The sequence below is a fragment of the Meles meles genome, chromosome 15 (assembly GCF_922984935.1).
Source record: "Meles meles chromosome 15, mMelMel3.1 paternal haplotype, whole genome shotgun sequence".
NCBI classification, from domain to species: Eukaryota; Metazoa; Chordata; class Mammalia; order Carnivora; family Mustelidae; genus Meles; species Meles meles.
In genome coordinates this window covers 6270968-6294426 of record NC_060080.1, presented here as the reverse complement: position 1 = coordinate 6294426, position 23459 = coordinate 6270968, and the positions used below count along the sequence as shown (strand labels likewise).

Genomic DNA, 23459 nt, shown 5'->3' with positions numbered 1-23459 from the left:
GTCTTGCTGAACTCGGAGGCACGGCCAAGTGCGTGAACGAACCTATGCAACCCGATGAGAACTCCTAAGCCCCAACCCTGAAAACGGGCGGGTCCACCAGGCTGCCAAACCACAGCTGGCGGCTTCACCCAGCACCCCCGTTCCTCCCAACACCTTTGCTACGGGATCATCTTAACGCTGGCTTCGGCAGAACACTTCTCAGCTGGACTCGGGGAACCCACTCAGCCCAACGACGGGGTAATGACTGGGAAGCCTGCTGAAAGAGCATTGTTCCAGAGTCGATCACTCAGTCCAAAAACAACTGAAAGAATCCTACCACCAAGCCTTGAATTCTTTTTCTGAATTCAAGGGGTCCATAAACCTGGATTGGAAAAAAAGAATGACATCTGCATTTCACTCGTCCCTAACAGAAATTTAGCATTTTCTTCAATTACAAATGCAAGCAACATGCCACAGTTCTATTAGCAGCATCTGTGACCCCAATAAAAGTATATTAATATAGCTTCGGAGTCTGGAATATCTTACAGTGCGGCTTACACTCATCGGCATTTCAAACTTAAAGGACTTATTATTAGACTCACTACCAAATCTTGATATTTTGTTTTAGTAAAGAACTATATCTTTAAAAAAAAAAAGAAGTATATCTTGGTATGACAGATTTTTCAAAGATTTTGCTAACTGTATTTCAGTATATTTGGCTCCCTTCGAATCCCTCTGTATTGTATTTGATGCATTAAGACATCTTTCTGAAAAAAGGCCCACGACTTTCCTGAGTATCAGAGGGGTCCATGGCACAAAAAAGGCTACGAGGGGGGGCGCCTGGGTGGCTCAGTGGATTAAGCCGCTGCCTTCGGCTCGGGTCATGATCTCAGGGTCCTGGGATCGAGCCCCGCATCGGGCTCTCTGCTCCACGGGGAGCCTGCTTCCTCCTCTCTCTCTGCCTGCCTCTCTGCCTGCTTGTGATCTCTCTCTCCGTCAAATAAATAAATAAAATCTTTAAAAAAAAAAAAAAAAAAAAAAAAGGCTACGAGGAAAAACTACAACTGCACCCAAAAGATGAGAATATAAGTGGCTTATGGGGACGGAGCTAGCCCAGTCCACTTGCACAACGCTGGCCCCCAGCAGAGACAACAGACTGGTAGGGGCCCAACATACATTCACGAATCAATAAACTCAACAAAACCAAATACAAATAAAAATCCAGCTGGAATACTCCAGCTCTGGTTAATGGCCCGTTTATTCTACAACATTATGCACGTGATAAAATGATAATGGTACAAAAGCACCGGGAAGGGCCCTGGCAACAGCCTCAAGGCCATAGGACACAATCAAGTGTAAGCGAAGGAGGCAGGTTCCTATTGCAGGATAGTGACTAGGTGAACTCAGCACCTCTTTTTAGTAGGGAAAGAGGAGCGTTTGGGGAGCTGGATCAGGGACAGGATCTCAGGCATCTGACATAGCCAAGAAAGTGTCACCGGCCATCCTCGGCCTAGAAACCACAGAGAAGAGAGCACGGCCCTCCAGCCCAGGTCTACGTCACCCTGCTTTAATATTCCCTGATCCCAGTCTGCTGTGACACAGAAGAAATATTCAGGGCTGGTCCTGAGAGTTCGTGAACAGGCGAGGCTGGCAGCACACAGCCCGGCTCGATGCTGACACAGAACAGCAGCAGAGAGCTTCGGCTTCACCAGAGACACCAGGGGTCCGTTCTCCAGGTCGCCTGGGTGAACCGGGCTCAATGGCTGGCTGTTTGCTCAACTCTCCCCAGCACAACACTATCTCCACCAGACCGCTCCTCTCGAGGCCAGGACCCTCTGGCCTGGATGACTGCCCGAGACTCCCAGCCCCTAGTCTCCCCCTCTCCTCTCCAGTCTGTTCTCCCTAGAACCATCACCGTGACATTTGTAAAATGTCAATCAGATCATGTTATTCCTACTCAAACCCTCTGCTAGCTTCCCATCCCAGCAGAACAAGGTCCAGTTCCCTCCCAAGACCATGGAGGCCTGTGTGACCTGGCCGTGCCCACCCTCATCCTTCCCTCCTTGCCCACCGCCTTCTTCCTGTCCTGAAATGCCCCAGCCCGCTCCCATCTTCCGGCCTCTGCACAGGCTGTTCCTCCATCCTAACTGTGCGCTGGCTGCTTCCTCACTGCATTCCCGGCTCTGCTCTAATGTCGCCTCTTCAGAGAGACCTTCCTGATCTGTCTCCCCATCTTCCGAGTCCCTTTCCAGGCCTGAATTCCACTCAACCCTTCTTATCACTTATCACTGATACCATAATGTCAGTTACTCTATGTAATTATCTGTTTACTGCAGGGATTACCAACCCCATTTGCAGAAAGGCTTTAAAAAATGCCAGTGCCCCAGGCCCCACCCAAACCAGTAAGTCAGACATCTGTGTTCTACAAAATCCCCCCCAACCCCAGCCCCAAGTGATTCCCATGGGCACCCGGAGCCACACTCTGAGAGGAACAGAACAGGGCTTCTCAAACTTTAATATGCACGCAATACAGCTGGGGATGTTAGTCAAACGAAGTCAACTCCAGGTCTAGGTGGGGTCCGAGATTCTGCAGTGCTAACAAGCTGGTAGGTGATGCCAAGGCTGCTGGTCAGTGGGCCCCGCCTTGGGTTGCAAGGGTCCGAAACAGCATTGTCTCACAGAACTTTCCCCAAGGATGAAAATGTTCTAAATCTACACTGTCCATACACACTGATACTACCGAGCGCTTGAATTTCGGTTAGTCCAGTGGAGAAACGGAATTTTGAATCTTAGGCTACCCTGTTAGAGAGTACAGGCCTACGACGTACACGCTCCAATGAAGAAAGTGTCTAGCAGTGTCTAGAAATGTGGAGCCCAAGAGAAGAATTATGGATCCCTCTGAATTCTTGGCCCGAGCAGCGCTCCATAAATTGCACGCCAGGAAAATCCCATCAGAGGCCTAGTTGACCACCACCTTAGGAGTGGATTAATATTTACCTAAGGCAGGGAGGCAGACACAGACAGTTTTGAGACTTCAGTGACTCAAGCATGTGGTAACCCACAGACGACCACCTTCACCTCACAACTCAACGGACACTATACAAAGCCCTCCTAACCACAGCCCCAAGCACGCTTGACCAATGCCATCCCCGAGTATCCACGGTGCTGGACAATCTTACAGCCAAAGCCCTCACGCTGACGTGGTTTATTGCACGGATTTGTTTCTAAGACGTCTGCCTCACTGTCTTCAGTCGCAGGTTCTTTCAAAGACAGAACTTACTCCACTTGCTATTCCGTTCCCATCACCCAGCGCGCAACAAGTCTCAATGAAAACTGCATGACAGCGCCTGCAACCGACCAGGAGTACCATTAGTATTTCCACTGTTAATCACAAGAAACAGCGAAACTGAATTGCGGGAAGGGGGGCGGGGGTTACATAACAGAAGATCATTTCCTCCTTAAATGACTCAAAAACTTCCAAACACATTAGGTCCAGATTTCAGAACATAGCATAAGGAAGGTGGCCCTATTTGACCGCACAACCTCATTTCCAAAAACTCAAACCCACCGGCAAAAAAAAGATGATGTCCGGGGTGCCTGGGTGGCTCAGTGGGTTAAAGCCTCTGCCTTCGGCTCAGGTCATGGTCCCGGGGTCCTGGGATCGAGCCCCACATCGGGCTCTCTGCTCCGCAGGGAGCCTGCTTCCTCCTCTCTCTCTGCCTGCCTCTCTGCCTACTTGTGATCTCTCTATCAAATAAATAAATAAACATTAAAAAAAAAAAAAGATGTCCTTCTGACAAAAGACTCAAGATCTGGAGGCTGGGATTTGGAAGAGCCCTCTTCATGAACAGCTAAGATTCAGAACCACATTCTCGCCTAAAAAACACATGGGCCAGGTTCCCACTCTAACTGCTGGGAGGGGCATTTGGCCCCAAGGACAGCAAGGCCCCTGGGAATCTGGGCAGCCCAGATGCTCATTTTACCCCTGCAGTCAGAACCCTGTGCTTGTGACAGCAATGAGATTTCCAAGGTAACCAAGGACAACACAGTAGAGAATTATGGCCCCAGAAGGAAGTAGATTAAATTTTAATACTTACGAGTCAACATCAAATTTTATTTTTAAAACTACGTATCTAACAAAGCCAAATAAGCAAAACAGAATGGATGGTGCACGACAGGAGGGTTTTATAAACACGAATATTCCAAGTACGTACAGGATTTTTTCCTATTTTGAGAATATTTTAAAGTGCCTAGAGACTCGAAGAAACTGAGACAGAAATAACACCCCCCCCCCCCAAAAGGGGGAAAAGCTCACTTTTCAGAGTTATGCCACAACTACTTATTTTTTCCCATTATTTCCAAAAACACAGGGCAGATTCCATCTAGTGGTAGCAGCAGACTTTGCTAAAAATGTGCACAATAATTACTTCACCCAGAGAAAGTGATCACCAGGCGAATATTTTAAAACATAGCTATGTGCTGACCTGCTGCCAAGACAACAAACTGGTTAAAAAAAAAAAAGCATGGGTTAACACATAGAGTTTTTCCATTCACTTAACGCATTCAACCATTAATCCATTTCCCTGACTCTTCCTACCTAATTCCCATGAAAATCCCATGTTGGTGCAAAAGCCCTCACCAGTTTCCATGGATTAACTATAATATAATCTGTTAAGCAGTTAGCATTTACTAAACCAGTCGTCTGTCGTGTATGGTGCTGTGGATTATCTCAGTAAACCCTCCCCACAACTCTCTGAAGTAGAGAAGTATTGTCATCCAGCATTTAGTGCTGGGGCGAGTGAGAAAATGTTAGGTATCGCACCCAAGTTCAGAAAACTGGCAAGTAGTAGAGTCTGAACTTGAACTCACATCTATCTAAAAATGAGGAATTCAGAGAAAACTGCATTTTTTTTTTGAGAATTCAGCATTATTAGAAGTAATAAAAAACAGGAGCACCTGGCTGGCTCAGTCAGTGGAGCACCCAACTCCTGATCTCAGGGTTGTAAACTCAACCCCACCTTGGGTGTAGAGGTTACTTAAAAATAATCTTAAAAAAAGAAAGTAACGGGAAACAGCAACACTTCTGAAAACAGTACAAAGCCAAGTTCAATTCCAGCTCTTCAATCTACTAGGCTCTATAACCTGGAGCAGATTATCCTGAGTCTCAATTTCCTCATGTATAGAGCCGGGATGAGAAATAGATGTAACAAATGTGACCTTTATAGTATAAGATAGGGACCCAGTAACTACTAACAGTCCAGCCGCCGGTATGCGTATCAAAAAAGCACACTGCAGTTGTACAGTGATTTTTATCAGACACAACCTACATGGGAAATACTAGGTTCACAAAGCTTTATCACTTTAAAATGAATTTGCTAATTTCATGACTCATCTATTTAAACATGGAGCCAAGAGCTTGCGAATTTTAAATTTATTTTATTTCTGGTAAATGAATAACAAGTCACAATACCCACTCTCTGTCTCACTTCAGTATGAAAAGTAGATGGTTGTTGAAAACCAAAATATGTGGGCATCACTTCTTAATCAAAGCGTATAGGGAACAACTTTTGGTAATGGGAATGAACACTGAACACCCGGGAACAGAGCATTATTTAAAGGAATCCACAGTGATTTCTGAGAGAGTAAACACCTTTCAAATGGAGTTATCTCATAAATCCAAACTCACAAATTTCATCATCATAGTATGAATAGTGGCTTTACTTAAAGTGAAGACAGACCTGTAATGATTTCAATTTTTTTCATTTTTGAGAGTTTAAACAATTCGTGTGCTTCGATGACAACATGGAGCAAGCTTGCAATTTAGTAAAATGGCCAAATCCAGTCTCTTTTTAATCTGCTCAGTAACTGAGCTCTCGGGTAATCTCCTGCACAGCTCTGGAATTATACACAGCAAACTAAAATTAATCAGAGGAGGGGATGCCCATTTTCAGAGCAATTCCTATTTGCCCAGCTTCCCAGCATCTGCCAGTGGTAATATTTAAGTGACAAACTGCAGCAGAGAAAAGAAACAGAACTTTACACATAATCAAGCCTTCTTTAAGGCATCATGTACAAAGCTTCCTTGCCTAAGGAAATGCTCAGCTACTTTTTTGATTGCAATCCTTCCACAGACATTATTAATAGTGTATTCTCAAAACATCGAGAAAATGTTCCCCTTGCTTTTCAACCAGTACTTCTGGAAAAACTTCTTTGGGTCATCACCATCTGCTTCTTTCAAAGCCATCTTTTTATGCCTTGCTGACACAAGCAGAATTAAGTGATGTGGGATTACAGAACTCACTACAAAAGGGTTACATGAAGCCCTCCTCCACCAAAAAAAGAAGACAAGGAAGGAGGGAGGGCCAGACGATAGCCTAGGTATACTTAAAACATTGAGAATGCTGAGTCTATTACTTATAATTTCGCCTATTATTGACTGTTTATGTCTACAAAGAAAAAAAAATCCCATCAAAGGAAACATTCTGGATTTCCCCCCAAACAATTCCTAACAGCAGCTGCTTTGTTCAAGAGGGAAAAAAAAAAAAAAAAATTAATGGCATCACTTAATTAAAAGCTCTGTGGTGACCTTCCCTCATTCACTCTAGCCCAATCATCATCTCCTAAAATCCCTACAATACCCCCATTTTAAGGCTGTAACTTGACATTCTGGCCAAGAGAAATTTAATCATCTATTCTACACGGGCACACGTGTGGCTGGTAAACCGATTACCTATGATGAGCCAAGCAGAGTGCAAAGCACCTTACACACGGCGTCTCTAACCTTCCTAATAAGCCGAGAAAGGAGGTATTACTAGTCCCGTTTGCTAGGTAAGGAAAATGAGGGCAGACAGGTGAGGAGCTGCCCCACACCACAGAGCCAGCGGGGGTCCTGGGCTCACAAACCGCAGGCTGCTGGGATTGTGGACCTAAGCTTGTTCATTCCCAAGTGTTCCCTCCGCAGGATGTGGAGGGCTTACCAGTTAGCACTAGGCATGATGACTTTGCACCTTGAAAAGCACTTGACTAAAATCAGGCCTCTTCCAGGCTGATGGGGAGGGAGGCGATCAGGGGGGTTCAAGCAGGTGAGACCCACGCACCTGGGGGCGGCCATCAAAGATCTTGGGAGCAGAAGCCCCGGCCCCGCACACGGCCCCCCGCACTCGGCTCCCGGGCGCGGCGAGAAGGCGCTCAGGCCTTCCCGGCTAAGGTGTGCACACCTTTCCTGGACAGCCGGGCCCTCCCCCCGCCCGACCGTGGGGCCGAGGCGGCGAGGGCTGCAGCGGGGCTCGGAGCACACGGCCGCGCCGCCGGGCAGGCAGCGGCCAGGGGCTCTTCCAGAGCAAGCGGGACGTGGGCGCCCAGGGAGGGCTGGCGAGCCTACGACCCCCGCCGCCTCCCCGCCCACCCCGCCTTCCCCGCGAAAGTTGGCCGCGCCGCGGGGAGCCGCCCGGCCCCGGGCCCCGCGAGGGAAAAGAGCCCGGGGGATGGGGGGGTCTTGAAAAGGCCCAAGGTAGCCATCAGCCATCTCCTCGGAGCCACCTACACGGAACAAAGGGCTTCTGTGTCGGGCAGGGGGGACCCGGCCGCGTCAGATGTTGAGGAAAAGAAACTTTTCCCGGGCTGCGGGCGCCGGGGGCAGGCGCGGGCGGCGGGCAGGGCGCGGGGCCGCAGGGCCACCTGAGGCCGGGGCCGCCAGCCCGCCCGCCCGGCGCCGCTCACCTCCTCGATGGCCGCCACGGTGTTCCGGCACTGCGCCGTGCGCGTGGTGAAGCTCGAGGCCGTGGGCGCCTTGTAGTCCTCATGGGTCTCGGCCACGAATTCCGACACGGAGATCTGGTCCGGCATCGCCTCGGCGCGCGGGCGCGGGCGGCCGGCCGCGGGGGAGCCGCCGCCTCAGCCGCCGCGCGGGCTCCGACCGGCCGCTCGGACGCCGCCGCCGCTGCCGCCGCCGCTGCCGCCGCCGCGTCCGCAGCTCGCCCGGCCCGCGGACAAAGGGAAGCGCCGGGGCGCGGGCCGCCGCCGCAGGAGCCGCAGGAGCCGCCGCAGGGCGCGGGTCGGCCGCCCGCGGGGCCCGGCGGCGGGAGCAGGGGCCGCGCGCGCAGCCCCGCGCAGCTGGGGCCCGGCCGCTCCGCCCGCCGCGCCGAGGGCTCCGCCGCCTGCCTTCCCCGAGCGAGCCCCGAGGCGGACGCGCAGAGCCGGCGGGAACTGCCAGCCACCCAGCCGCGGGCCCCGAGCGACTACCGCGGAGAGGGGCGGGTCCGGGCCGGGGGCGGCGGCGGGCCGAGCGCGGGGCGGGGCGGGGCGGGGCGGGGCGGGGCGGAGGGCCGGGCCGCCAATCCGCGCGCTCGCCGCCGCCGCCGCCGCCGGGAAGCAGAGCCTGCAGGAAGGAAGGCGGCGCGCGCCCCGGCCCGCCGAGCCGCTCTCCCGCCGCCGCGCGCCGCATTGTCTCGGCGTTCGGGGGCCCCGCGCCGCGCGCCGTGGTTCGAGGGCGCGCCCCCCGGGCCTGGCGGGCAGGCGGGAGCCCCGTCGCCCCGATCTGGGCTGAGCCGCAGGCCACCCCTGTGGACGCTACCCCACCGGGGAACCTTCCTGGGGTCCCCCTTCAAGATCGCCAGGAATGCCCGTCCGGGCGAGGGAGAGAGTATGAGCGGCTCGCCCCCTGCCGGACGGTGCCCACCCCCGCCCCACCCCGGGGCCCGCACTGCGGGACAGATGCGTCCCGCGCCCCGCGAGGCAGCACCCCCTCGCCAGTTTGGGGTTCGGTAACAGTCACACGAAATGAGCATATGGTGAGAGCTCCCGTGCTCTCCGTAAGGTCGCCTCATCCTCGCAGCCTCACGAGGCAGGTAAAGCGAGGGTCACTTACTTTATACAGAAAATAGTGTGCCGGAGAGCACACAGTGAAGGCCCCCGGGGCGGCGGGGACTCACACTTAGTCCCGCTGCAGAGCTCACAAGGCCCTGGTGAATGTCCCAGCCGTGTTCCCTAAGCTTACGGAAGCATAGATCTTTCTGGGTTCCTTGGGAATAGTTTTAGGGTGCTAGACCAGGACCCATGGCGGGGGGCGGGGGGGGGCGGATAACTGGATGCCCCGAGGTGGAATTTCTGTAGGAAAGGAGGGAACCCGGGAAGGGCATGGGAGCCCGGAGGAAGCTATTTTTCATGTGGTTTCAGAGAGAACATGCAACAGAGTTTGAATTAGTAAACAGATTTTCACCTAACAGCTCTTAAGGAAACTTTTAATAGTTATTTTTTAAAAATCCAGAAGCCCTGAAGACACTAGTCCAATCAAATCACACCCTATAACTCTACACCAGGCATGTGGCGTGGTTTCTGTAGCTGCCAGCCATGAAACCAGGAGAAACTTGACAAAAACCTTTTGTGCATCTGAAAAGGAGGAAGTGTGAGAGACACTGGAAATTCAATATGTCAGACAAAGCGGTCTCCTGACAAAGCTGCAGGACAGTGGACCAGTCAAACAATCTTTTTTTAAGCTCCCATGTAAGAATTCGCTATAGGACATGGCAGCTTGGGTCAGACGTTATGTATGGCCTTTGGTATTTTAGTAGCATTGCCTGTGAAATCTAGCTGTCCGGAATAGCCGTATTAGTGGATAGCTTTTATGAATGACTTCACTGGGCAATAAGTTACAGTTTTTAGACGCATAGCGTCTCTGCTTCTATCATTTATGTGTTTTCACTCTTCTGATGTGTTTGGTGGGTTTCCTCTCTGTGCAACTTTGTACAATCCAAGTCCCGTCCATATTTATATTAATACATCCTCCCCTACACCAGGCCGACTTCCTCCCAGCTAGTTTTCCAGCGGCAGCTTTCGTTGTTGACACTGGAGAATATTCTGGCTAATTTTTCAAGTCTTGACTTTTAGAGGACTAGTGTCTAGCAGGCCCATAGGATTTAAGACAAGGAAGTCATGTTTTTCCTTGGTGTCTAGTACAGTGTGATCCAGACTGATCAAGACTTCTTTTGCAGGGACAAAGTGGAGTGTGGTGTTCTTTTCCGCTCTCTCTTCATAGGCCATTCCTGTTCTCGTTTCCTGTAGTTTAATATAACGTTTCAGGTATCTTTACAGGAACCTTTAGTAGCCGCAGAAATAAAATTGCAAAGCTGCATTGCTTTATGCAAGTGGATAGGAGGGCTGGTGGGAAGCAAGTCATTGCCAGGTCCACTGGTGATGCAAAGAGGACATCTGTGACAGAACGCGAAAGCAGTGTCCTCGCTGACACCCCTGAGAATCGCAGAAAACCTTGCTCCATGCAAACGTGGGGAATTAAAGCAAGATCAGAGCAAGACACAGCTCATGTGCCTCTAAGACTAATATAATGAGAATGACTAGTTTCCAACAAAGAATACAATTAAAGTTGAACGTGGCTTGAGAAAACATTACACACACACACACTTTTTTTTTAATGCACGAAGGGAAGAACTTGCCGATAACGTCATTAAAGGCCTGAGCTCCCTTTATCAAGATCTTTCACATCTAAATAGCGCTGAAAACCTAAAGTTTTGAAAATCTCAGTTGTGAAATTGACCTGAAATGAACTGACGTGAAGCTTTATAGTCTTGTTTATCCCACGTCCTATGAATATTCATGTTTTGTTGCAAAATATAAATGTGCTTGATTATGGGGTATTGCCCCAGATCCTACTGGGGTCAACTCAGAATGTCCGGTGTATGTGCTGTATTACCATTCTAAAAACTGGAAACTTCTAAATTCCACACACATGGGCCCCAGGAATTTCAGACAAGAGGTTGTAGGCTTGTATTACTTAAAAATAAAAAATAAATAAATAATTAAAAAAGAAGAAAAGAAAAGAAATTTGGTGTTGCAGACTTGTCATTTCCAGGGAGGAAGAAAGAAACTCTCCTCTCAAAAATGACATTTTCAGCGGCTCGCTGAGACTGGCCAACAGCCCATTTTCCAAAGGAATTTTCTGCCTCTTGTAGTTCTCAAGAACCTGGGATTTTTCACTCTCAGGTCAAGGTGTAAAATATGTTCCTAACTCTGAAATGTTGTTGAGGGTTGACTGGTTTAACACAAGACTTACCCAGTTCACTTGCTATTAATTTGTGAACAATTATTCTTAGAATGAGTAGATCTGTACCTTTTGAAGAATTATGGTAAACAGTATAATGAAATGAGGAAAAAAACGCCACAACAACCCTAGTGATAGAACACGTAAGTACAACCAGAAGTTTCTTTTCTACAGCTTAACAACGTTCTCCCCAAAACAGTGTTACGCTTATCCCAATGTGAGAGAAGTTTGAATACGTGTACCGCCATGATCTCACCTTGCACTTGAGGGGGAAAAATTAGCACACAGAAACACATTTCATTACAAATTAAACCTTGGGTTTTGATATCAGTTTTGCTTCTCTGTGATTCGGGTAAGTAAATTAACCTCTCTGAACTCAGTTCATTTGTAGAATGAAAGAAGCTAGATGAGCTAGTTTTGAATCCCCTGATTCCATGATCCAGGTTTCATGTTTGGGCACAAAAGGGCCATATTATTACTGAGAATCTAATCATTGGTCCTAGGCCTGTGAGAACGAGCATGTTTTAGAGGATGTTTAAAGCTAGTTTTTGAGATGTCATCTTGTTAAACTGATAAGTTTAGATGACAAACTGATTTATTCATAGCGGACTTCATATTAAGATACATGAGGTCCGTTCATTTTTTTGTTTTCACAAAGCAGTTTCTCTGGGTAACACTCTGATTGCTGAACTGCAAGAGACAGTTCTAGAAAATTGAGGCATACTCGGCACGATGCTGGAGCCAGCGAGAGCCGTTTCCAGAGAATGGACAGTCAGATTCTCAGAAAATTTGCAAACTGTTGATTGTGTCTGTATGGTAGAAACCCTATTCTAGTGGTATGCTACTACACATCTCTTCCCTGGTAGTTTGAAATCGTCCGTGGTGGGAATATTCATGAAGGCTAAAAACCAAGGTTTTATTTATTGTCGTGTTAATTGTCTAAACTTAAATAAATGGTAGAGAAAATGTTAATAACGCAGATTAAAAGCGTGTCCTGTCTGTAATCCTTACATTGTGAACAGTGAAAACATCTGAGGTCATGTTCTAGTACTGGCAAACCGATATGATTCAGCAGAGTCGATCATGTCATTGACAGATGATGAAGCTACAACGTAAGGCTTTATGGCTTTATGGCTGCACTTCCGTTTTACTTATTCACACGGACAGAAATATCAGCCAACATTCGTGTCAGAACTGTACTCATTTGTCAATGGCATGAGCCACTTCTCTGAGCTGGATCATAATCAAGCATTTATTCATAGTCTGATTTTGTCAAATCATGGTTGAGTTGCACACACCGATTGCCCTGAATACAAGAGTTCGAAAAGAAATGAAAGCATTCTGTGAGAATCAATTAGCTGTATGGAATTTATAATCAAGAATATTGTATAATTTGGTATTACTTATAAATTGGCTAGTGCATATCCCTTAGATCAGTGAGAGTTAAAATAAAAGCATGCATACACACATTCCATGCCCCCCCACCCCAGCAGTTGTTAAACATTTACCAGCCCACTCCTGAGTATAATTGTATCTTCCCTGCCAGGAGGCAGAGCATGAGACCTTCCCACTCTGAGTCATGCCAATGGGATCAAGCCGGAGTGGGACAAAAACCTCAATAAGTTGGACTGTACATGCAAAGGCAACTTGTGTTAATAAAAATTATCTTGGGGTAATTAAGCAAATGCCATTTGTTGTTTTCAAGTACTTAGAACAACACAATTAAGTGCCAACAGAGGGTGTGGTCTGTTTTAATGAAAAAGCAAAGAAAGTTTAATTAGCACTCTGCATGTAAATAGATTTTGCTAAAGAGTGCTTGCATTAATTTATTTTCTTGCTGGGAATCACCGGCTTCCCCCTCAACTTGGCTCCATTCTCAGACTTGCTGGGACGCCCTCAGGGGGCACAGATGTCCACTCGTGTCTCATCTGGACACCATATCCAGCCCCGAATGGCCCTAGCCGTTCCCTGTTGGCCACAGGATAAAACTGAGACTCGGTCACAGTCTGTGCCGGGCTTGTCCCCAGCTTCCGCACTACTACCCTCTCTCAGCCTCGCTCTCCCCCAGGGTCTGCAAACTACAGCCCAGGGGCCAGGTATGGCCCACAGCCTGATTTTATACTGTCCTTGAGCTGAGAATGGTTTTGACATTTTCCAATGGTAGAAGAGGAGAATACCGCTTCCTCACACATGAAAATGATCGGCATCTCAAATGCGAGCACTGATAAAGTTTTATTGGCACACAGCCGCACCCATGCACTTAAAGATTCTCTGTGGGGGCGGAGTCGAATAGTTGCCACAGACCCCCACACCCAGAGGCCCACATACCTAAAATGCTTACGATATTATATGGCCCCTTACAGAAAGAGTTTGCTGACCCCCTTTTTTTTTTTTAAAGATGTCATTTATGTATTTGACAAAGATCACAAGTAGGCAGAGAGAGAGGAAGGGAAGCAGGCTCCCCGCTGAGCAGAGAGCCTGATGCGGGGCTCGATCCCAGGACCCTGGGATCATGACCTGAGCCGAAAGCAGAGGCTTTACCCCACTGAGCCACCCAGGCGCCCCTGCTGACCCCATTTTAACTGAACTTCTCATTTTTCCCAAATCACAGAGCTGTTTTGCGATACAGGGAATGAACGTGGTCTTCTGCATTTCCTCTGCTTCCTGGAGGGCATGTCCTAGCTCCCAGCTTCCCCTGGGCTCTGGCCTTATCCTCAGCCACTCACCTTCCCGGAACCCACACCTGGGCCACGCCCAGCTCTCCCTGTTTGCTGAGTTTCTGAGTACTTCCTCACCACAGTGCTCCTGAGCCCGGAGCTCCAACCTCCTGTCCATCTGCCAAACTTCTGATCATCCTTCAGGATCAAACCCAAACCTCCTTTCTGTGACTCTTTTATATATTTATTTATTTTTAAAGATCTTATTTATTTGACAGCGCGAGAGAGCACAAGTGGGGGGCAGTGGCAGAGGGAGAAGGAGGAAGCAGGCTCCCCACTGAGCAGGGAGCCCGATGCGGGGCTCTAACCCAAGACCCAGGGATCATGACCTGAGCCGAAGACAGATGCTTAGCTGACGGAGCCACCCAAGTGCCCCTCCAGGACTCCTTTAAACATTCTAGGCTGAGGGGTGCCTGACCGGCTCAGTCTGTAGAGCATCTGACGGGATCTCAAGTTCAACCCCCCACTGGGTATGGAACCTACTTAAAAAATGAACAGACGGGGGCGCCTGGATGGCTCAGTGGGTTAAAGCCTCTGCTTTCGGCTCAGGTCATGATCCCAGGGTCCTGGGATGGAGCCCCGCATCTGGCTCCCTGCTCAGCGGGGAGCCTGCTTCCCCCTCTCTCTCTGCCTGCCTCTCTGCCTACCTGTGATCTCTGTCTGTCAAGTAAATAAATAAAATCTTAAAAAAAAAAAAAAGGAACAGACAGACGTTGTAGGCTGAGTCAGCCGTGTTCTCCTCTGCTTCCGTGGTGCTTTAGACATCGTCTCAAGTGCTCTGGTTAGGAAATGGAAGGCGTGCTGGTCTCCATACCTTAGTATGCTGTGAAAGGCCTCTCCTGCCCTTGGTCCCTCCTGTGTCCACCCCCTCCCCCATTCTCTTTGGCGGTGAAGCAACTGGGTTAGCCAAATAGAGTCAGACAAGATGGGCACCCTCATTTCACCGAACTGATCAGTGTCTGCTTCACTCTGGAAATAAAATGCTTCAGCTCCCCCAGAGGTCTGGATGCTTCCGTTATAGAAACGTTCACATTGTGTCATGACTAGCCCATTTGTTTCCTCTTCTCACTGGGGTCACTGGACTAGTCTCCTGGAGAAGAAGGGGAGGTCTGTGTACCTCTAGTTCCAAAACACAGGGCAGGCACACAGTAGGTGCTCAGTAAATGTTCATAGGATTGAATCGCATGTAAGTGCTTCTCTTTCAGCATACAAAATGAGAGAAGGCATAGCAATTCAACAGAAAATCCATAGTTTGGGAGATAGGAAAGCATGTGGGCTTTTCCCACGATGGGGCTTCCTCTGTTGGCTCCAGTATTCTGGAAGAGATGTTTGTAGAGGGAAATCTTGCATCGGAAGGTAGAGAGGAGGGGATTGTTTCATGACCCGACCCCTTCAAGACTGAAATGTGGAGATTTCTTCCTTTGATGTGGGAAGACTTACTATGCTGCTAGTTTCAAGATGGCAGCGGTGTGACATCCTCTCATGTGAACTAAGGCGCTCCTGTCCCCTCACTCCTTGCTGCTTCAAGTGCGGTGCCCAGACCAGCAACATCAGCATCACTTGAGGGCTTGGTGGAAGTGCAGAGTCCCAGATCTAGTGAGTCAGACCGTGCACGTTAACAAGACCCCTAGGTAATTTGTCTGCATTTTAAAATTTGAGAAGGATTTTTCCCACGTACATAAAGGATACACCACTTAGCTTTTTCATCCTCAGAGGCCCAATATTCCAAATTATGTAAACTGTGCTGTACTGAAGGGACTTGATAAAACCCGAAGGATGAAGGTTCTCTCCGATCCCGAAATTTATGAAGGTTTCTGTCAGTCCCGAGGCACCGTGCGATACTACACTCTGGTTGCTGCTCCGTTCCATTGCTCTGGGACTCCCCTAGTATTCACCAACTACCACTGTATGCCCAGCACCGTCCCCAAAACGAACATGTAGCAGCGGACAAGCCAGAGAAGAGCACTGCTGCTATCAAACTTAGGTTCTAGCAGAGAGAGGCAGATGGTAGATACATAAATAAAAAAGTTTCATGTGAGTCCCCTTGGCAGAAATGAAACAGGGTGATGTAATAAAGAGGATTTAGGGTGGATGAGGAGCTGAGACATTAGAGAGGGCAATCAGGAGAGACTTCCTGGAGGAAGCAGCACTTGAGCTGAGTCTAGAAGGAAGAGGACAGGTGGATGTATATTACAGAGGAGCAGACAACAATGGAACAGCAAGTGCAAAGTCCCCAAGGCAGGAGCTAGGTAGACACTTCGAGAAAGGTCTTAGAGAAAAGAGCAGCTGGATGTTGTGAGCCAGAGAGTGTAAGATGATGCTGGAGAGGTGGGTGGTGCCAGATCCCACAGGCGAATATTTAGGATTTTCCCACGCACCCGGGCCTGGCAGCGTTTGCTTTATACTTTGAAAGAGATCACTTTGGCTGCTCTTGGAAACTGACTGCAGAGGGGCAAGTGTTAGAGGAAAAGTAGGTGGATAAAACACTAATTAGCAATATATACATTGGACTTCATCAAAATTAAAGAATTTAGTGCTAACAGGGATACATCAAGAAAGTGAAGAAAGCCCCCAGACTGTGGGAAAATATTTGCAAATATCTGATAAGGGACTTGCATTTGGATATATAAAGAACTCTTACAACTCAATAATAAAAGACAACCCCATGGAGAAATGGGCAGCAGATCGAAATAGACATTTCTTCAACGGAGATGCACAAATGGCCATGAGGCTCATGAAAAGATGCTCAATCAAATTAGTCATCAGGGAAATGCAAGTCAAACCACGATATGATACTACTTCAAACTCACTCGTATGGCCGTAAGAATAAAGACAGATGATAACAATGTTGGTAAAGATGTAGAGAACCCAGATCCTCGTATATCACTGGAAAGATTGGAAAATGGTGTAAGTGCTCGGGAAAACAGTCTACCTGCTCCCCGGAAGTTTGACCACGGACTTCCGATACGAGCTGACTATTCCACATCTAGGTACGCACACACCCAAAAGAAGCGAGAGGATATGTCCACACAAAAACTTGCTCACAAAGGTGGATAGCAGCTTTATTCATAATAGCTGAAAAGTCGAAACAGCTCGAACATCTGACAACTTACAAGTGAATAAACAAAATGGGGTAAATTCCCGTAGCGTGTGTTCGTTTCCGAGAGCGGCTGTGACAAAGACCACAAACCGGGTAGCTTAGACAGAAATGTATCGTCTCATACTTCTGGAGGCTAGAAGTTCAAGATCCAGGTGGTCGGCAGGGTGGGCTCCTTTGAGGGCTGTGAGGGAGAATCTTCCGTGCCTCTCTCTGAGCTTCTGAGGGATGGTGGCTACCTTTAGTATTCCTGGCCTTATAGGCACATGGCTCTCATCTCTTTGTGTTTCCATGGTGTTCATCCTGCGTCCGTGTCTCTGTGGCCAAACTTCCCCTCCGTATAAGGACATTGATCATACGGGAGTCAGGACCCACCTGCTCAATATGGCTGGGTATACGTATATGACCTCCAGCATGTACAGTGTTCCTCCAAACAAAGTTACATTCAGATGTACAAGGGTTAGGATTTCAACATATGAGTTTTGCAGGGACACGATTCAATCCATACAACCATAGAATATGAACCAGCCATAGAAAGGGATGAATGCGGATGGACCTTGAAAACACGATGCTAAGGGAAAGAAGCCAGACACAAGAGGACACAGATTGGATAATTGCGTTTATGGGAAGAGATTCAGAATATACGCACCTATAAAGACCGGAAGTAGATTACCAGTTGCTTACGGCTGGGAAAGGGATCTGAGAATAAGGGAGGTAATAGGAAAAGGATATGGGGGTTCCTTTTTGGCGATGAAAGTGTTCTTAAATTTAATGTGACGATGGCTGCACAACCCTGTGAATACACTAAAAAATAATTGAAGGCTACACTCTCCATGGTTGGATAGTGGGGTATGTTCACTGTATGTCAGTAAAGCCACTATCAAAACAAAACACAAATTAGTGTTATAAAAAGTGTCAAAGACCAAAAAACAAAACAAAACAAAACAAACAGACAAACAAAAAACAGAAAGAAAGAAGGAAAGAGAAAAAAAGAAAGTGTGACTTCTAGGTTTTGGAGTCCAAAGTCCAAATCCTGGCCCTGCAGCCTTCTGTTACCTTGAGCAAAGTTCTGGAAGAGCCTGAGCTTTGTTGGAAAGGTGCAGATGGGGCAGGGAGGTGGGGCCACATACCTAGGAGGGCCTTCTTAAGAATTGGAGACTATCTCAGTCAAATGCCTGGCTCATAGTAGTTGCTCGATAAAAGGTACTGTACTTGTACATTTTACACCCCACCCTAGAAAATAGAGTGTGAGTCCCTCACATCGTTCTTGGGGTCATTTATTTTTTTAACTGATCCAATAAGGGATTTTTTTTTTTTTTTTATTTTTTTTTTTTTATTTATTTGACAGAGAGAGAGATCACAAGTAGGCAGAGAGGCAGGCAGAGAGAGAGGAGGAAGCAGGCTTCCTGCAGAGCAGAGAGCCCGATGTGGGGCTCGATCCCAGGACCCTGAGATCATGACCCGAGCCGAAGGCAGCGGCTCAATCCACCGAGCCACCCAGGCGCCCCTCCAATAAGGGATTTTTAATGCCTCTCAGGAAGCGAACTCCCCAAATGGAGCCAAAACTTCGAAGGAAAAACCTACCCCTCCTGCTATTCATGCCACAGGAGGACCCAACTCTTTGCTGCTTTTCTGCCTCTGACATCTCTTCCTGACTTTTGTTTTGATTCCTTGAGCTGATAATTAAAGTTGTCAGAGAAGGCTCACGCGGCTCAGTATTTCATTGACGAATTCCAGCTGGGACTTCTAGGGCCTGTGGCTGAGTAGGAGAAAGAGAGAGAAGGCCCCTCAGGAAGGAGCCCACAGTCAAGGCGGCGGGGGATTGGAGCATCTGGCTGCTTACTCAGTCTGAGCCCGGAGGGTTTCTCAGCGCCGGCATCCGAAGGGACTGGCCTGAGTCAGCGCCCCTCTGGAGAGCAGCAGGAAGCCAGCAAGGCACCTGCAGACCAAGTCGCTGACACGAAATTAGAGTAGACAGCGATTCCTGCCTCGGACTAAGCATTTCCTGACGCGTTCAAGGGAGAATGAGAATCAGATAATGCTCAGGCACTTGCCTGCGTCAGAAGCGCAGATAAAACCTCCCCCAAATCACATTTTCTCCTAAGTCTCCAGATGGTCTCCCTTATTTCATCTCACCACCGTGCCCCGGACAGGTCCTGGCCAAACCATCCTATGGTCGTGACTCATAATCCAAGCAGTGACAGCCTCTTTTAGCACAGCTTATTCAGGAATGGTCTCCTGGTGAACTTGGAGCAGATGCAGAATGGTTGGCAAACCCCCCATCTCTGAACTGAGTCCTTCTTTCCTTCTTCCGGGGCATTCCTCCCTAGTGTCCCCATGCCCTGCACAGGCCTTTCCTATGACCAGATCCTTGGGGTCACCCAGGCCAGCAGGATCGCCTCCCCATTGTGGTCACTGCTCACCTGTTGGGGGTGTCGTGGGAGTGCAAGTAGGCTGGGCAGCCCCTCCACCTGCGACCCCTGGTAGAAATCATTGCCATTCCTTGCCTAACCATGAGAATTTCCAGGCACGTTGTTAAAACTCAGATTCTGGGAGACCCTCCTATAAACCTACTAACTCTGTCTTTGGGGGAGAGACCTGGACACCTGGATTTTTTAACATGTTCCCCAGGAGATTTTAGAGGAAGCAAGTTTGGGGAGCAAAACCAAGACTTTTGGACTTCTTTACAAGCATAGGCATGTGTTGGGGAAAATCCTAGAGGGGAGGGTGTTTTTAAGTGGGCCAGCTCCTTTCCATAAGAGCACTAATTCTTTTCAGCTCCCTGGGGAACCACTGGCAAAACTATGATCTGAGAGCAAAACGTTCCCAAAGGATCTGAAAGTGCATAATAGTCATTCTGGAAGGGCTTGCTTAACAGCCACCCAGGGAACGGTGGGTTTGCCTGCAGGATTTGGAGCTGTGGACAGTTCCTGTCTCTGTGCAGTACTAACCCCTAGTCGTACAAAGGACCTAGTCACGCCTTTAAACAGAAACTTGTTTCCCAGTTCCACGGAATTCCTGAAGTCTGTGTGACCGAATGTGTGACTCTCCTTGGAAAGGGTTTGTGAGTTGTTTTCTCAGGTCTTTGAACTTGACCGGAGGAGAGCAGCATTTGGCGAATGGCTTTGGGCAGCCTCAGGAGCAGGTACCCGATGGGCAAGGGTGGGCAGCCTCTGGATTTGGAGTGACCACTTTTCCTCCAAGCGTTCCTTTTCAGTGGTTTGTAACAAGGGCTGCATCCTGGTTAGGCCGGCTCCAGTGACCCCTTCCTTCCCCTCCTTGACTCTCCCACTCTGTTTGAGGTTCTCAGCCAAAGTTGACCTCACTTGCTGACTCCACATCGCATTTTGGTGAGTCCCAGTTACAGATGCCAAGAAGTGAGCCGTGCTGTTTGCTCAGGCCCTGGTCAAATTTTCCATAAGGCTCTGGGCATAACAACTCAGCCCAGGCTCCCAGGCTCCACCAGGGGCTCGTCCGGAACCTTCTGTGGGCGGTGCCCAGCATGTGGAAGGAGTCCCCCACCCCGCCCCCACCTGCAATGGGCCCGACCTGGGTCAGCCCCTCATTGTGCCGGAGACGGGACACGGCAGAGGAACGACCTAGGAATCTGATGGTAGGCCCGCCGATCAATGCCTCCTTTGTGCCTCGCTCTGTAATACGACACAGCCGTGCAGCCTGGAGCTTGTAGAAGCAAAGAATGCGTCTTCGAGACTTCGAATCAGATGGAAAGGTGCCAGTGTTCTGACAGGATGGATTGACTCACCTGGGTCACAGACGAACACGGGTTCTCACGCTTCTGGAGTCTGAGCACCCGTGGCAGAGCCAAGGGCAGGTAACTTGCTTCCTTGCTCGGAAAGGCTGAGAGGGAGAGCAGAAAAGATGCTTTTCCTTCATGGAGGTCCCAGAGACTAACAACCCAAAGGAAATAGATAATTTGCTTCATAGTCCTATTGATTTAATTGGCTATTTTTCCTATTGATTTAATTAGCTCTTTTTCCTTATCTGGTGGTCCAAAAGAAGGCAGGGCAGCATCCTAAATCCTCCTCCATATCCCACAGAACCGGTCAGCCCTTGGACCCTAATGTTTCTACTTGTTTCACAGCCCCACGGGGGTCCCCCCGCCCCATTTCCCCTCCACATCCCTAGCCGACCCAGGCCTTCGCCCTCCCAGCACTGAGAGCGCAGCTTCCTGAACGAGTCCTCCTCTGTCCAGCCCAGACTGCCTTCCCATCCATCCCGTTCCCACTGGTGCCAGAGCTATCTGTCCGACAGTGACCCTTTAAAGATGCTAATCCAGTTACAGCGCTTGCTTAAAAATCTTCCAATGGCTCCTCATAGTCTGTGGATAAAATCCAAATGCCTTCACGGGCTACGTAAGGTCCTTCACCATGTACCCGCCCAGCTGTTCGCTCTGATTTCTCTGCGGACCTCACTCGGCACATCCATCCATCCCGTCACTGAGTTTCTGTTACGTATCGGCTCCCCACCCCAGGGTCTCCAAGCGTCCAGTGGTGAGCAAGATAGTCAAGGTCTTCCCTCGAGCTGTCAGTCCAAGGGGCAGGGCAGACTTTAAACAGAAGGTACAGCCAAGTTCAGCGGGTGCTGTGCCAGACCAGCATTTTTGGAAGATCTCCGCCTGCACGTTGGGGAATGGGTTGAACCACGTGTAGCTCCCCACACGGCCGCGCAGGTCTGCACAGCCAGGCCTTCGCACAAACCTTTTCCTCCAGTGGGGATGCCCTTTGGGTTCTGTCTACTTGGTGAGTTCCTTCCATGTTTCAAAACGCAGCTCAAAATCCTTCCAATTCACAGCCCTGCTCAAGTTGGGCACGTCTCCGTCTTCGCTCCCACGATGCGTCGTTCATCATTCTACGGGCGTGTTGTTCACATCACGTGTCAGTCCCCATCGCTGGGCTGTGAGATCACAGAGGGAATCCGGTCCGTGTTCCACTCAGCTTCACACCCCTGAGGGCTGGCACTTAGTCAGTGCTTTAAACAAGCACTTTGAGGGCACTGGGGGGGGGGGAGCGTCCGACTCTTCGTCTCACTCAGGTCATGATCTCAGGCTTGTAAGATGGAGCCCGGTGTCAGGCTCCACGCTAAGTATGGAGCCTGCTTAAGATTCTCTCTGCCCCGCCCTCCCTCCCTCTCTAATAAATAAATAAATAACATAAAAAATAAAAATATTTTAAAAAACATTCCTTGAGTAGATGGATTTATACCAGGGGCAAGAGAATACAGAAAATCGGAGATTCAAGACCTCTAGGACTCCCCATATTATGTCTTTCTCCACTGGAGGGGACCCATCCACCCTAGACCCCAAAACCACACAAGAGTTTACCATTCCTGAAGGTTTTTCTCTTTCACACAAAGTACATTTCAACAAATGGGCTCCTGAGGGAATGGGGAGCTCTACAGTAGCCGGCCGATCTTTCGTGATGGGGGAAATCCTCGACTTTGCACCTAAGTTTGGACAAAAGTCTGATCAGGATGTCTGACTTTTGTTCTCATTGGAGCGGCACAAAGCAGGTGAATAAGTCAGGCTCAGCATCGATTATTAAGTTTTTGTGGGGGACTGGGCGGCAATAGTGTCTTGAGAGAGGGGTCCCCTTTCCAACCACACAAACGCCTCTATCTGGGCTTGAGAGACTAGAAGGAGTGTGTCTCCAGTGAAGATGTTAGAAACTTTGTTTAGTTGAGTGTTGATTGTTTATGGCAGCTTCTAGCAGTCTTCAGTGAGGACTAATTTAAGGAAGAGTGGGCTTGCCCTTTTGGAAAGGGTCTTAACATCAGCCAGATGGAGGGGTTTGATTTACATCACCTGCCTTCAGTGGGGAGCGGGGGCGAGGGTTCTGGAGTCTCACAAGTAGTAAATGACTTTGCCGAAGTTACACGCTGTTCACGCATTCATTCAATCCTTTATTCACTCACTATTATGTGGAGGCTCTCTTGGGGACCAGACAGTTTGCCATTTGCTTTATACAAGTTATGTCCTTGCCAAGTCCTTGTTATGCAGGTAGGGTCGTTCCCACAGCACAGCTTATGAATTAAATAGGAAAGGGGAAGTCCTGTGCGAAGACCCATGTGTTTAGGACACACTGGAGCCAGGACTCCAGCCTCTCTCCAGGGACTTAAACTCTTCCAGGGCAGACAAAACATGTAGAGAAATACCCATATACATGCCAGAGAAAGGGACAGGTGGCCTCCATAGCGGTGCTCACAGTGTTTCTGGGAGTAGGAGAAGAGACCGTTTCTGACTGCCAAGATACGAGAGGGCTTCCTGGAGGAGGTGGCATTGGAATTGGACTGGATAGGATTTGGATACACAGAAGGAGGATGAGACCTCCCTCTCTTTCCAGTCCTGCAATGGTGGTTCTAATAGCTGCTTTGGAGCTTCAAGTCTTGGAAGGACGCAAATATTCGGAAGTAGTAAAAATGAAAGGCAGAGCAGCAGGTCTAATTATTAGAGAATCTCTCTTGGCGCAGTTCCGTGAGAAAGCATACAAAAAGCCTTGGCCCCTGCCCCAGTGGCCAGCACTTTAAGAGGCAGACAAGTGGCCACACACCATACCAGCCCGAGGTCAGGGAGGGGGGCATCGAATTAGTAGAACAA

The 23459-nt window shown here is 49.0% G+C and overlaps 1 protein-coding gene across 4 annotated transcripts in view; it reads right to left on the bottom strand.

Annotated features, from left to right (window-relative positions):
- Positions 1-8175, bottom strand: part of ASAP2 (ArfGAP with SH3 domain, ankyrin repeat and PH domain 2) — a 170072-nt gene extending 161897 nt beyond the window's left edge. For all 4 annotated transcript variants that reach the window (XM_045979582.1, XM_045979584.1, XM_045979583.1 and 1 more), the window contains exon 1: positions 7699-8175. In XM_045979582.1, the coding sequence (XP_045835538.1) occupies positions 7699-7824 (126 nt within the window). In that variant the 5' untranslated portion in view covers positions 7825-8175. The remainder of the gene's footprint in view (positions 1-7698) is intronic.
- Between the last annotated feature and the right edge of the window lie 15284 nt (positions 8176-23459).